This window comes from Mustela putorius, unplaced genomic scaffold (assembly GCF_011764305.1).
Source record: "Mustela putorius furo isolate JIRA1106 unplaced genomic scaffold, ASM1176430v1.1 tig00000585_pilon_pilon_pilon, whole genome shotgun sequence".
Taxonomy (NCBI): Eukaryota; Metazoa; Chordata; class Mammalia; order Carnivora; family Mustelidae; genus Mustela; species Mustela putorius.
In genome coordinates this window covers 12,960,585-12,974,400 of record NW_025421424.1, presented here as the reverse complement: position 1 = coordinate 12,974,400, position 13,816 = coordinate 12,960,585, and the positions used below count along the sequence as shown (strand labels likewise).

At 44.0% G+C, this 13,816-nt stretch overlaps 1 protein-coding gene across 4 annotated transcripts in view; it reads right to left on the bottom strand.

The window, feature by feature from the left end:
• VAV3 (vav guanine nucleotide exchange factor 3) overlaps nucleotides 1-9,574 on the bottom strand; it is a 352,020-nt gene extending 342,446 nt beyond the window's left edge. For 2 of the 4 annotated variants that reach the window (XM_045081970.1, XM_045081971.1), the window contains exon 1: nucleotides 9,227-9,573. In XM_045081970.1, coding sequence (XP_044937905.1) covers nucleotides 9,227-9,430 — 204 coding nt within the window. In that variant the 5' untranslated portion in view covers nucleotides 9,431-9,573. Of the gene's footprint in view, nucleotides 1-9,226 lie in introns of all 4 variants that reach the window. The other 2 variants (XM_045081972.1, XM_004777507.3) reach the window with 2 other exon arrangements.
• Between the last annotated feature and the right edge of the window lie 4,242 nt (nucleotides 9,575-13,816).

Sequence of the window (13,816 nt, the reverse complement as noted above, 5' to 3'; positions counted from 1 at the left end):
ATAAATAAGGAGTATAAGTAAGGAGGCTTGGTGTCAATTTTTAGAGATGTACATAAATGAGCAAGCCCATGGCAGCCTCCAGCAGACCTGGAAGGTACACGAAGTATTGCAAGACGGTGCGAAGACTGTCATGCTCTGCCTGTGTATGTGACACAGTCTGGCACAAAGCTGTAAATGATCAGCAAGGGTGACTCCTGAACTGACTCTTCAGTCCCACAAATAAGGAGAAGTGGGTACATGCAATAACACAGGACATTGAACAGCACCGTTCATTTGAGAAGCCACAAAAAGTTCAGGAGCACAGAGAAGAAAGTGTTGAGAGGTACAGCAGACACCTCTAGCCGACTAGACAACAGGGCCTTGCATGCTTTTACTAAGAAACCTGGATTTTAACCCATTGTCCATAAGGAACCACTGAACAGTTATAAGGAGGCTGACTGACCATCAGTCAGGTAAACCCTAGAAATCCTCAGTCACTCTCCATCACACCCAATGTTCAAACAAGCCTCAAAAATACTACCCTGAAAATAGATCCTGACTCAAATGAGGGAATGAACAGCATTTGTGCATTCAAATGGTAAGATCCAGAAGAGAAAAGATGACGCAGGAAAGCTCAGGGATAGAGTGACAAAGGAACTGGCCTTCACTAGGAGCACTGATAATGCGCCCATAGAACAGGAGAGAAAGCGTCATCTATGGGCACACATGCAAAAAGGGGAGACCGAGGAAGCTCTCCTGATTGCCTGTTTTCTCAGTAGACTAGGAAAGCAAGGTCACCAGAAAAGAGGGGAAAATGGAGATAAAGATGGAGTTTCAACAAGAAAAAGTACCAGGACGGAGAAGGATGGGCTAAATGGATGAAGGGCAGTGGGAGATACAGGCTTGCACTTGTGAAATGAGAAAGTCACAGGGATGAAAGGTAGAGCATAGGGATTATAATCAATGGTATTGTAATAATGTTGTATAGTGACACATCATAGCTACACTTGTGCTAAGGAGAGCATAATGCATAGACTTGAATTTCTAGGTTATATACCTGAAACTAATGTAACATTGTGTGTCAAGAAAATGTCCAAGTAGTCATCGAGGGGAGTCAGAAAGTGAATGGTCAAAAGAAAAAGAGTGAATGGTCTAGGGCAGTTCTCAGACTTTTTGGTCTCAGGATCTTGTTACACTCTTAAACTAATGAAAAAAATAATTACTGAGAATCCCCAGGAGCCTCTGTTTACAGCGGTTATATCTATCAACATATAACATACTAGTAGTCTCAACTGAGAAATCTTTATAGTATCTACAAGCACATAATTCATGGTTCATCGCAGCAATGACATCAGCGGTGTCATGCAGCCTTTGGAAAACTCCACTCTACACTTGTGAGAAAATTAAAGAAAAGGCAAATAATGTATTATTAAAAAAAAAAAAAAAAAAAAAAAAGACTTGACTTTATGGAACTCCTAAAGGTATCTATCTCTGAACCACTACCAGGAGTCTCCAGACCCTACTTTGAGAACACCTGGTCTAGAGAAACAGAATCAGATGGCTGGGTAGCCTAGAGTGCCTCACTGAGGTTAGGGACCATGAATTTAAAGGGACAACAGTCTGAGTGTCCTAGGTTTTCCTCCATCAGATCCAGGAGCTACATTGCAGGCAGGAGTAAGTGGAGAGTTGGATTTAACCTGGGTTGCACTTTACTCAAATGAGTATCACAAATCAAGCTGGAAGTATCATGACTGCAGAATTTAAGCTAAGGAGGAAGGAAATGAAGACATGAAGGCAGTGAAGAGGTGGCAGAACCAAGAGTTCAAACGATTGTTGGATTTTAGGTATTAGAATAAGCCAGAAAGAAAATAGTTTAAGAGAATAGGATGCTCGGGGCGCCTGGGTGGCTCAGTGGGTTAAAGCCTCTGCCTTCAGCTCAGGTCATGATCCCAGGGTCCTGGGATCGAGCCCCACATCGGGCTCTCTGCTCAGCAGGGAACCTGCTTCCTCCTCTCTCTCTCTGTCTGCCTCTCTGCCTACTTGTGATCTCTGTTAAATAAATAAAATCTTAAAAAAAAAAAAAAAAAGAATAGGATGGTTGACACTAAATACGGATGGTAACTAATAATAGCTTCAAACTCCACAGCTAAAACTGAATGTGCTCCCCTTCCCTCTGAAATTTGCACCTCCTCTATATTGCCTCCCCCTACAAGTCCCCTCATCAGCCCAGCCTGAAACACAGGCTCATTCTAGCCACAGGTTCCTAGCTCTCACTGCATCAAAGAGGCCCAAAGCCCTGTCCATTCCAACTCTATATCATGTCCATCTTTTTGTCCTTCTCTATCCTTTCTGTCCCATAACTTTCTCGGGCATGGCATTCTCTGGCCCCCTCTTCTACTGACTGAACTTCAGCAGCAGCCTTGCTCGGGTCCAATTCTCCCCATCAAGCTCATCCTTCCCTCTGCAGGGGGGTGCACTTTGCACAGTGAAGTCTGATCCTGTGATTGCCACCACTCCAACTGTGAAATGATTGCACCAGTAGAGGTGGAGGTAACAGACAGGGAGGTATAGGCTATCAGTAAATTTGGGGTCCATCGAGGTATGAAAAGTAGGTAACATTACAGCGACATGAGAAGACACAGGAAAGAAAATAGGAACAAAGACAATGAAGGAGGCAATTCAAATTTCTATGGAATGTTTAAAGAGAAACCAGCAAAGGAAACAAGGGGATAGTAAAAGCAATGAGCAAATGAGGAATGTGCAGTGTGACAGGAATCAAGGAAGAGTTTCAAAAGGAACAGAAAAGGCCATGTCAAATGCCATAGAGAGCTTAAGAAAAACAATTTTGAAAAGGGTCTGTTGTATTTGAAAATTAGGAAATTGGTATCCATACTGAATCAAACCCATCTGCACTGCCAACATGATACAGTTTCCCCCCCATCCACAAAACAAGACACACGCACTTTTCCACTTCTCTCACCCTGGCAGCCATGGGATTATACCTCACCAACCATCTCACAACACTTTATCCTTTATCCCAGGCTCTGGTTCCTAGAGAGTCCAAGTTAAGCTATCAAGTATGCCTACAGAACAAGAGCTTAAGATGCCTTAATAGGACTTAAAGAGCTAAGAGCTCTTTTCGTTAAGTATAAAATTCAAATTCTTTTGGATAAGAAAGCAACCCTGTAGATCTCTTTTCTTTTCCAACAGCCACCACCACAGCAACAATACTCCCAGAGAGGGGTCATGCTTGTATAGCTCTCTGTGTTGATCCTCTTCCTTCTACCTGCTCTTCTCCAATAGGTTGTTTGTCCATCACACACCAGATCTGTCAAATCATCAAAAAATTTCATTTTTGACAGTCCATCTTCCATCTTTGTCTTACTTGATCTATCAGCAGCATTTGACAGGTCTGCTCATATTATCTCCCAGAAACACTTTATTCACTTGCTCTCCACACTCTTGCTGTTTTCCCTTCTACCTCATGGCCATTCCCTCTCAACTCCTTCATAGGTTCTCATCCTACTACCTTTGACACATGGGCTGGCCCAATGGCTCAGTCCCTTGACCTTTTCTTTCTAGACTGCTCCCTGTGTGATATCATCAGGGCTCATGATTCTAAATACCACCTATACCTTGATGACTCCAAAATTCACATCTATATACCCAACTTCTCCACTATCTGCTCAGCATCTCTACTTAGATGTCTACAGGGCATTCCAAACATAACTGGCTCCAGATCTCCCTGCCCTCTTCAGACATCCACCAAAAGCTATCTTGCTCCAGTATTCTCCCTCTCAGTCAGGGCAATTCCATCTTTCCAATTTCTCAGGCCAAAATTTTGGAGTTATTCCTGGCTCCCCTCTCCTTCTCATATACCTAAATTGGCTCCATCAAGAAACTCCTGCTGACTCTCCCTTCAAAACATATGCGGAACTGAACTATTTCTTACCATCTGCCCTGTTATTGCTCCCACCAGAGCTGCCATCATCTCTTGCTGCAGTGACTGTATTAGCCTGTTTCCATTCTTGCTGTTGGATAGTTTATTCTCAGCACACAGCCAGAGTGACCCTGTTGAAAATGTAAGTGAGGTCAGGGGACTTCCCATTTCACTTAGAGTGGAAAGTCAAAGTCCTTACAAGGACACATTAGTCTTAATTACAAGGACACATTAGTCTTAAAAATCTGGCTCCCATTTTCTGACTTCATCATGTCCACTCTTTCCTATACTCACTCTCCTCCAGCCACAATGGCTTCCAATATACCCATCCTTTAAATCGACCTCAGAACCTTTGCACTTGGTATACCTTCTGCCAACAGTAATCTTTCAAACATCCATACTCCCGCATTCCCTTACTCTTCAGGTCCCTCCCTGATCAACTGTCACCTCTTCAGAGAAGCCCTTCTTGCCTATCTTCTATGAAATTGAATCACATTTTGCTCTAGTCCCTTCCTGGGTGGAAATCTCTTTATAGGACATATTATACAGTCATTTCTTTATTATCCATTTCCCCCATTAAAATATAAATCGTTTTAGGGCAGGAAATTGGTTGCCTTTGTTTATTGCCCTAAGCCAGTCTCTACAACAGTGCCTGGCACATAGAACCAGATATTTGTTGAAAGAACTCTGAATGCCTGAATAATTCATTTTAAGAAAATTCAAAGTTCAAAGTTCACCGATACCATACACAGTAGTCAGTAAATTCAAATATATTACTCTCATCATAGGACATAAAGAAAAATTTTCCATTACAAAACAGTAAGATTAAGATAATCTCATTGACAGATCTATGATTGGTGATAGGCATTCACAGAGACCTTCTTAGCCACTAAAAAGGACATCGAGGCTATAGTCCATGCCCTTTCACAATGTACCCCCTGATACAACCATCACAGATGAACAGCTCCTCCCAGAGCTGTTCATGCATTTTATATCCTAGCTAGAACACCTGTTTGGATGAAAAATAAATCCAGATGCCATATATCCTGGACTTTTATTAATCATCTAGATTTTATTTATTCTTCATGAAAGAAATGTGTTAAATGGGGGACTAAATACTGATTTGTGTCTACTCCTTTAATTCATTTTAAACAAATTCTAAATAAGGTTTTTTAAAAAAGTACTTTTTAAAAGATTTATTTGAGAGAGCGCATAACCAGGGTAGCAGTGCGGAAGGGCAGAGGCAGAGGGAGAGGGAGAAGCAGACTCCCGGCTGATCAGAGCCCCAACTTGGGGCTCAATCCCAGGACGCTAGAATCATGACCTGAGCCAAAGGCAGACAGAGGCTTAACTCACTGAGGTACCCAGGTAGCTTATTTCTAAAATTTCTGAAAAAATTTTGAAAAAATTTTGAAAAAAAATCTGAAAAAAATTCTGAAAAAAAAAAATTTCTGAAAAAAGTACTTATTTCTGAACTGAACAAGATCCTCCTTTTACCAACATAGCAAGACCAAAAAGAGGCAGATAAGCACAGCAGATAAGCACAGTAAGAATATGAGGCTGGGATCCCATTTATAATTCTATTTTGAAGGGTAATTAACTTAAAACCTCAAGATTCAAACCTATAATTGAGTAATTATTTGCTGTGTTTTGGGGTTTGTTTTTTTTTTTTTAAATCCAAACTAGGTAGAAGTCAAATAGTAAAAGAATGGAAGAAATTATACTCAGAAAAATACTCTGAATATAAGAGGCTACTCATTTTATAGACTCTTAACCGGATAATTAAAAACCACCAATATGTAAAACATCAACAAACTAAAATTTCCTTTGTCCATGTTTGTTCATCAGTCTCAAATGCCACAAGACTCTGAAGTGAAAACTTCTAGTTATTTCCTGGCCTAGAAAATCATGTGCTAAAAGGAAATTCAAATTAATATCTTCCATAAAACCTATATCAGTGGGACAGAATGACTCTTAGATACCAGAAACAGCAAAAGCCACAACTATTAATAATGACATCTAAATTCAGAGGAATGAAGTCGGCTGGGATGCCTGTCAGGATTTCAGTAAGTTACTAGGTTATTCACTATACAATAGGAATATTGCTGATGGGGTAGGAGTCTTATAACCAGAAGCAGCTAAGAAGATGGGAGCCATTCAATGCAGAAACAGAGATGTCAGCCCAAGGGGTTTAGACACCTTGCGATTATTCTAAAATTTTGATTGCAACCTGTTACTCTTAGAATGAAAGCAGGAGGTGGCGCCTGGGTGGCTCAGTGGGCTAAAACCTCTGCCTTTGGCTCAGGTCATGATTCCAGGGTCCTGGGATCGAGCCCCACATCGGGCTCTCTGCTCAGTAGGGTGCCTGCTTCCCCCTCTCTCTCTGCCTGCCTCTCTGCCTACTTGTGATCTTTGTCAAATAAATAAATAAAATCTTTAAAAAGGGGGGGGGGGCACCTGAGTGGCTTCAGTGGGTTAAGCCTCTGCCTTCGGCTCAGGACATGATCTCAGGGTCCTGGGATCAAGTCTCCTCGTCGGGCTCTCTGCTCATCGTGCTTCCCCCTCTCTCTCTGCCTGCCTCTCTGCCTACTTGTGATCTCCCTCTCTGTGTCAAAAAAAAAGAAAAAATAATGACAGCAGGAAAAAGCAATGTTTTAAGTAATTTTACTAATAATGAACACCTATGAAGTGCTGGGCACTATAAGCATGTTAAATAGATCGCCCTGTTTAATGAAACCATTAATAAGTGTCATTTAAGGATTTAACGACAATCTGGATAATGCAAACTCATCTGTCCAGCACTCAGCTGTTCAGCAACCTCCTCTCTCTGCAATATGGTCAGGAACCAAGAAAGCAAGGACAGCCATCGTCATATGCAGGTACTAGCCTTCAAGGGTTCGCTTTTATGAAAAGCCCTCACCCACAGGACATTAGAGAGAAAATTGCATTGAATTTGGAACCAGAAAGCTCAGGACTGGACAGGCTTAAAAATCCAAAAGCAAAATAGCCTAAGGAAAGTCATTCAGCTGTTTACCTCATTATAACCTGATGCCTTATCTGATAGCACAGTGTAATAATTCCTTTAGGGCAAGGATCCTGATGTGTTCATTGTAATACCCCCAGTAGGGAATCAAATTCTTGAAGTATCATATGTGCTCAATTTTCATTAATGATGCTCCTCGGGTATCAAAAAGATTACATTGACTAGATTCAACAAAGAGCAAAAACATGTTTGAAAAGATTTTCATCCACTGCTAATTATTCAAATAAAGGTTAGAAGATTAAAAGAGGGAGATCCTCAGCTGTCCAGAGAAATTGATTATTGAGAACTTATTGAACAATCCCCGAGGGTTCCAGGAAACTGAAGTTTCAGAAGTGCACACAATACTGTGTTCCCTACTGGTGGGCCGAAGCATCCTGACTCCTACCACCTTCTGAAGCTATGAGCTAGGTGGGAAACAGTGATCTGTAAACTCAAGCAACTGCAGCTCCCTATAGAACTTTGCTCAGAACAGCAGCTTCCAGCTTCATGGAAATGTCTGTTAATCCCCTTAACAGCAGACACCTGGCTAGCTCAGTCAGTTAAGCCTCTGCCCACTCAGGTCATGATCCCAGGTCCTAGAATCAAGTCCCACACCCTCAGTCTCCCTGCTCAGTGGGGAGTCTGCTTCTCCCTCTCCCTCTCCCTCTGCCCCTCCACCTGCTTGTGCTGTTTCTCGGTCTGTCTCAAATTAAAACAAAACAAAACCTTAATAGGATATCCAGAATTGAAACAACTCTGAAGAGGTCCACAGATCAGGCAGTCAACACCCAGGATTATGGGAAAGTAGGAAATAATTTATCTCACTTCTAAAATCCTATTGTTGTGGCGCCTGGGTGGCTCAGTGTGTTAAAGCCTCTGCCTTCGGCTCGGGTCATGGTCCCAGGGTCCTAGGATCGAGCCCCGAGTCCAGCTCTCTGCTCAGTGAGGATCCTGCTTCCTCCCTCTCTCTCTCTCTCTCTGCCTGTCTCTCTGCCTACTTATGATATCTGTATGTCAAATAAATAAAATCTTTTTAAAAATCCTATTGTTCTCACCACTTACAATCATGTTCTGTTTGGGGGACTGCTAACCAGCCGACCAAAGGCAGATAGGATAGGAGGTAATACAGAATTTGGGGTGCAGAGGCACCCTGGTGAAACACTGACATGAAGAAGAGATGAATGTGTGTGCTCTAACTTTAAATACATAATTATTCAATTTCATGAAGTCCATTTCATTGTAAAATGCAGTGCTGTGGCTGCCGAGTAGCTGAGGCACTATCATTTAGGATTAATGATTAAAATATGTCCTGGAAGGAAGGACTCCTCTCTTCTAAGCTGAAAATGATTTTTCATATTACAAAGAAAATAGATGTGAATGGTGTTTACGATCTTTCTGCGTGGAAACTTTCTAACAGGACCACGAAACTACTACTCTGAGCTGTGACTTTTGAGTTGACTGTAGGATGCACCCTCCCCCCCCCCCAGAGTTTTTGTTGTTGTTGTTAATCCCTCTAAGAGGCATGTCCAGGCAAGGCTGGAAGAGCCAAGCATGCACTCCGTCACCTGAGCAAGCCCTGAATGAAGGAAAGCATAATCTCTAGCAAAACTTCTTGTTTCCTGTCGCTGCTAAGAGAGGTTGGACTCGCTCCTTCTCACATGGCTTAAGAAGAGCTGTAAACACAGCCTAGCTCGCCAGCTGGCCACAAGCTCAGGGGGCTTTCGGGGACAACCACTGCATGGTGCTCCCTTTTCCTCCCTTTGACCAGTGTCATTCCTGTACAAATAACGGTACCGGAACGCCCTCCACTTCCTAGAGTCATTTATGTTATGGTTCCTCTTTCAAGAAAACATGGGGATGAAACGCAAAGTAGAAGAGACTAAAAGCAGAATGACCGCAGCACCTCGGTTTATCCCTCACCATTGTTATTGTAAGAGAGCTGGATCAAATTCCTTTTGTTGCCCTACACACGCACAAACGCACGAAAGTAGGTGAAGGAACGGGCACCCTAAGACAGTTTTGTTTTTTGTTTTTTTTTTCTCCGCTTCACAGAAAGTCTTTATGAAATCCTCATACCATCTCCGGACGCAGGACTTCAGCATTCTGCTAAAGACCTAAACCATTTCAAGCCAAGGTACGAAAAGCCGAAGCGATCCCCAAAGCAGAAGGCTGGGAGGCAGGGCAAGCTGGGCGCACCTAGATGTTTGCATTTACACAAAGAAATTAGCCGGAAGATTAATAGGAGATGCCGGCTGGAGGCAAGGCGCCCGCGCCGGCTCCCTTACCTGGGACATCTGCGGCCTCAGGTTGATCTCCTTCAGGTTGATGGAGTGCGCCCGGAGATTGTTGAGCAGCTGGCAGAGCAGGACTCCATCGCGGAGGGTCTGCGCCAGGTCGAACACCTGCGCCGAGTCCCAGGTCACACGGTGGTTGGCGGGCAGCACCTTGCAGTGGATGAGCCACTGCGCGCACTGCTTCCACGGCTCCATGCCCGACGGCTCCGGGACACGGCCCGGCCGGGGCAGGCGGCAAGGATGCGGCCGCCGCCGCGGTTTCTCCACGCCCCGCCGACGCCAGCCGTGGCCGGCCCCTGCCCTGCGGGGGTGCGGGGGAGCGGGCGCCGCGGCCGGCTGGTCCGGCGCTCCGCGAGGGGCTCGGGTCCGGTGCCGGCCCGGCTCCTCCTCCGCCCGGCCGCCGCTGCAGCGAGTCCCTCGCGCTCTCGGTGCGCCCCGGCCGGCTCCGCGGCGGCGGCGGCGCACAGGCTTCCGACTCGCGAGCCCGGCGCCCGGCGACTGAGCATGCCCAGCGCGCCGGCCGGTCTTGCAGCCGTCTGCGAGTCCCCAGAGGCGCGGTGGGAGAGCGCCGCCGCCCCGGCCTGGGGTCCGTGCCCGGGGCGGGGGAGCCTAACGCCCCCGCCCACCGCGCCCGCGGGTTTGCGGAGCGTACATCCCTACCCCCACCCTGCGGCGTCTGGGGATTTCCCCTCGTGTCGGCTTCCCGGTTCGGGGAAAGTGGGGCTGAACACTGTAATACACAGGGGTTCCTACTGGGACACCCCCCCCCGGTGGCGACTGCAATTTTTTAAAGGGTCCGAGGGGAGCGAAAGATTAATTGGGGCACGAGGAGTCCCCCGAGAAAAGAGAAAAGGACCCAGAGCATCTTGAGAACGCCGTGCTGAAAGTTTTAGAGATCGTCACCCCTCTCTGCTTCCCATTCTAACCCCTAAATTATCTTCCTGCAGGTAATTCCTGTGTCTCCAAGTTAGTTGCTGGTAAGGAGGTTTTTGGCACCTTAAAAGTGTGTGTGGAGACGCCTGCAGAAACCTGCACCTAACCCCGAGCCTATTTCGATGCCAGGTGTTTTTCACTTAAGAGACGGCTTCGCTCTCAAACCCGTAACTTGCTCATCCCTGCAGCCCTGGCGATTTCCTGACGCACAGAAAGCTGCTGGGGACAAATAGGCCAGTGAGACGCCCATGGAGCGCAAACCGCCAACTGCGCATGCGCTTGTGATCCGGGACCAGGTTGGAGAATAATTAGCATAGGTCCTCAGCTGTGCCTTTAGGCCCAGGCTCTGGGACCCTCGGCAAAGTTGGAACATACACCCAGAACTCAGAGCTGACTGAAGCAGTGCATTCACATTTCTTACATCCTTTGGGGACTCCTAACTGGGCCGCTTTTACTCCCACTGCCCCTCAGAACCAAAAACAATGTTAAACTATTCATGGCAAGATGCTACCACATTGAACTCTTTCTGTTCTGTATAAATGTGGTCGTGGCTCGCCCTTTCCAGGTGTATCCTTTTAAATTTTGAAAATAAGTGGGATTTTAGGGGTTTTTTTTTTATTACACTGCCGTAGCTCAAATTTTCTATTATGAACCATATTAACTTTATAAGAAAATGAAAAAAAAAATTAAGTATATCTGATCTGTTAAGGACAGAGTCTGTGCCCTTTTCCATTAGTCTGTGAAAATCGTAACACACTGTGTACACTGAGTGTTAAAACAATAAATCAGCCGAAGGATTTCCTTTCCTTACATGCATCCTTCCCCAGCAATTTCCTCTTGTGTTCAATCCAGATTACATCAATGGCACCATGTTTCCTAAACTACAATTTTGGCAAATAAATCATACTAAACTTTGCATAGTTTTAGAAACAAAATCCAACACATCTGAATCACCATGTAATACACAACCTTGCAAAAAGAGAAAATTAATTGGAAAAGAAGTTGCATTAAAAAAAATAACAAAGGTAAAAATTCCATTTCAGGTAGCAATAGATTACTCTTGAGTTTTGTAGGACATTTCCAAAACCCAGATAACACACACTATACCAAGAGGCAGAACTAGGCTTAGAGCTTGAGCTTAGCTAGTTTCTAGCAAAATAACCTTGAGAAAATTACAGAATGCCTCTAACCTTCAGTTCCCACATATGTAAAATGAGAGAAATAATCCCTTGCAGTGTCTTCGTCAACATCAAATGATAACAGCACCTTGCTCTTCAAAAACGCAGTCCATGGGCCAGCAGCACCACCCGAGAGCTTGCTGGAAATGAAGACTCTCAGTGTCTTCCCCAGACTGAATGAATCAGAGCCTCCCATTTAACAAGACTCCCCAGGTGACACAACTTGATGCTAAAGTCTGAGAAGCACCGATACGATGCATAGAACATGCGGTACCCAACAGTAAGGACTCCATAACATTAACCAATAGCTTTTTGTTCACAAAAAGGCAGCAATGACCAAACAAATTCTATTTCTGTTTTTTAAAATTCATATATATTGTAATATGTATACTATTACTTCAAAACTTAATACTTCTTAAATCACAGTGAAGGAGAGAGTGACGAAAAGGGCAAGAGGAAAAGCTACGGAAGGCATAGAGGAGACGGGGACTAGTAGAAGTGCAGGGTTCTTCAAGTAAATGAGGGGCTAAGTGACAAAACAGGAGTCATGTGGAATTCATTCAAGTGTCAGAAATTGGACGACGAAAACGGGGTTTTTGAGCTGTCAGCCCAAGTGGTTTTCTTTTAAAATCTTACTACTTAGTGACAGTGACCAGCTGGGGGATAAAGACTAAATTCTGTCCGTGGCAACTCCTTGCCAGTGCTCTGCCCGTGTTCCCATGAAGACCATTTTTGTACGTGTGACTCGGGACTTAGGACTCAGGGGACCCACTGCCCTAAGACCCGAATTAGCTCCTGAGGGACACCCGCCGTCTGCCTTTTACCCAATGTCAAGCCCTCTGTTGGGTACTTGACAAACATTTACTGCAAAGTAGAAGATGTTCCCCTTTCCTAACAGATGAAGAAACAGTATCATAGGCAGTCAGCACCCGCTTCTTCTGGGTTACGAAGCTCTCACAACAGGGTGTGAATGTGATTGGCCTCCACATCTATGTTGTTTTCCATACACAGCTGCTCCCCATTATAATAATTACTTTAGCGAGTTTAATTACTGGTTTAAATCTCTCCCCGCTAGACTGAAACACCTTGAAGGCAAGGATGATAACTTATTCATCTTCAAATTCCCAGAACCAATCTTGGTGACTGGCACACCATAAGCATTGAAGAAATATTAGTTGACTGAGTAATGAATGAAAAAAATGGGGTATGGTGCTTCTTCCTACTCTCTCTGCCCTCTCTCTTCCTGGTAGTGAAAAGATCAGAAAGCATTCACGGTGTTACTGTCAGGCCACATGAGAAGGTCTGCTCCTTCCTGTGTGTCTTGTGAGCCTTTTGGGGCCCTGCAGCGTATCAGGCGCCCTCTCTTTTCTATTGCATTGCTCTGTGGTTTGGAGCTTCGCCTCAGCCTTGTGTACTATAAAAATGGGAAATAGTAAGGGTGGTATCTGAGCTTCAGGAAACAGGAAAGACAAGAAGGCAATAGATGATGGGTATCACACACTAGGTCTCTTTCCACGTTCAAAATCACGCCATAATCAGGAAGTGAGGATTTGAGAATTCCCTAGGTTATGCCTCAGTTTTAATGTACCAAAGGACTGTACAGGAGATGAAAGCCACATAAATTCATTTCTTGCTATACAATGTGTGCTGTCACTCAACCCTCACCAATTTTTTTTCTTTTTATTATTTCAACTGTTAAGTTTACAAAAGCACTAATACCTATCTACTATCAAGAAATTCAGAAACCCACATTTCTTATTCTGTATTTACTTATTATATGTCACAGAAGTGAATGACCAACATTATAAAGCATATCAAAGATAAATCTCTTGGGGAACCTGGGTGGCTCAGTGGGTTAAAGCCTCTGTCTTTAGTTCAAGTCATGATCTCAGGGTTCCGAGATCAAGCCCCTCATCGGGCTCTCTGCTCAGCAGGGAGCCTGCTTCCTCCTCTCTCTCTGCCTGCCTCTCTGCCTACTTGTGATCTCTGTCAAATAAATAAATAAAATCTTAAAAATAAATAAATAAATAAATACCAGAGAACCGCTGTAAAGATAGGGTGGGTTAGAGCTGGATTTCTATAGCAGTCATTCTTTCAATAGATGTGAATGTTATTTATTCAAATCAGTGTGAATTTAAATATTTTAAGTGTAACTGAGCAGGATCTTGTTAGGACTACAGGATTTTCTTTTCTGTTCTGACATGTTTAAGCCCTGAGGGAAAAAAAAATAATAATAATAACAACAGCAATTATGATGATGGCCCTTATTCAAATTACCACTTAGCATCTAACAAAAGAAATTTACTTGCGATAATTTTTGACACAAACAGCCATCATAGTAGCAGCCTAAAAAGGAGCATAAGAACATGACCAAAGCCCTTGTGTTACAAGTGATCGACTAATAAAATACTAATTAGCTAACTAATGTCCAAATAAATGAAAATATACGTGTTCCTACGATCTCTCCACT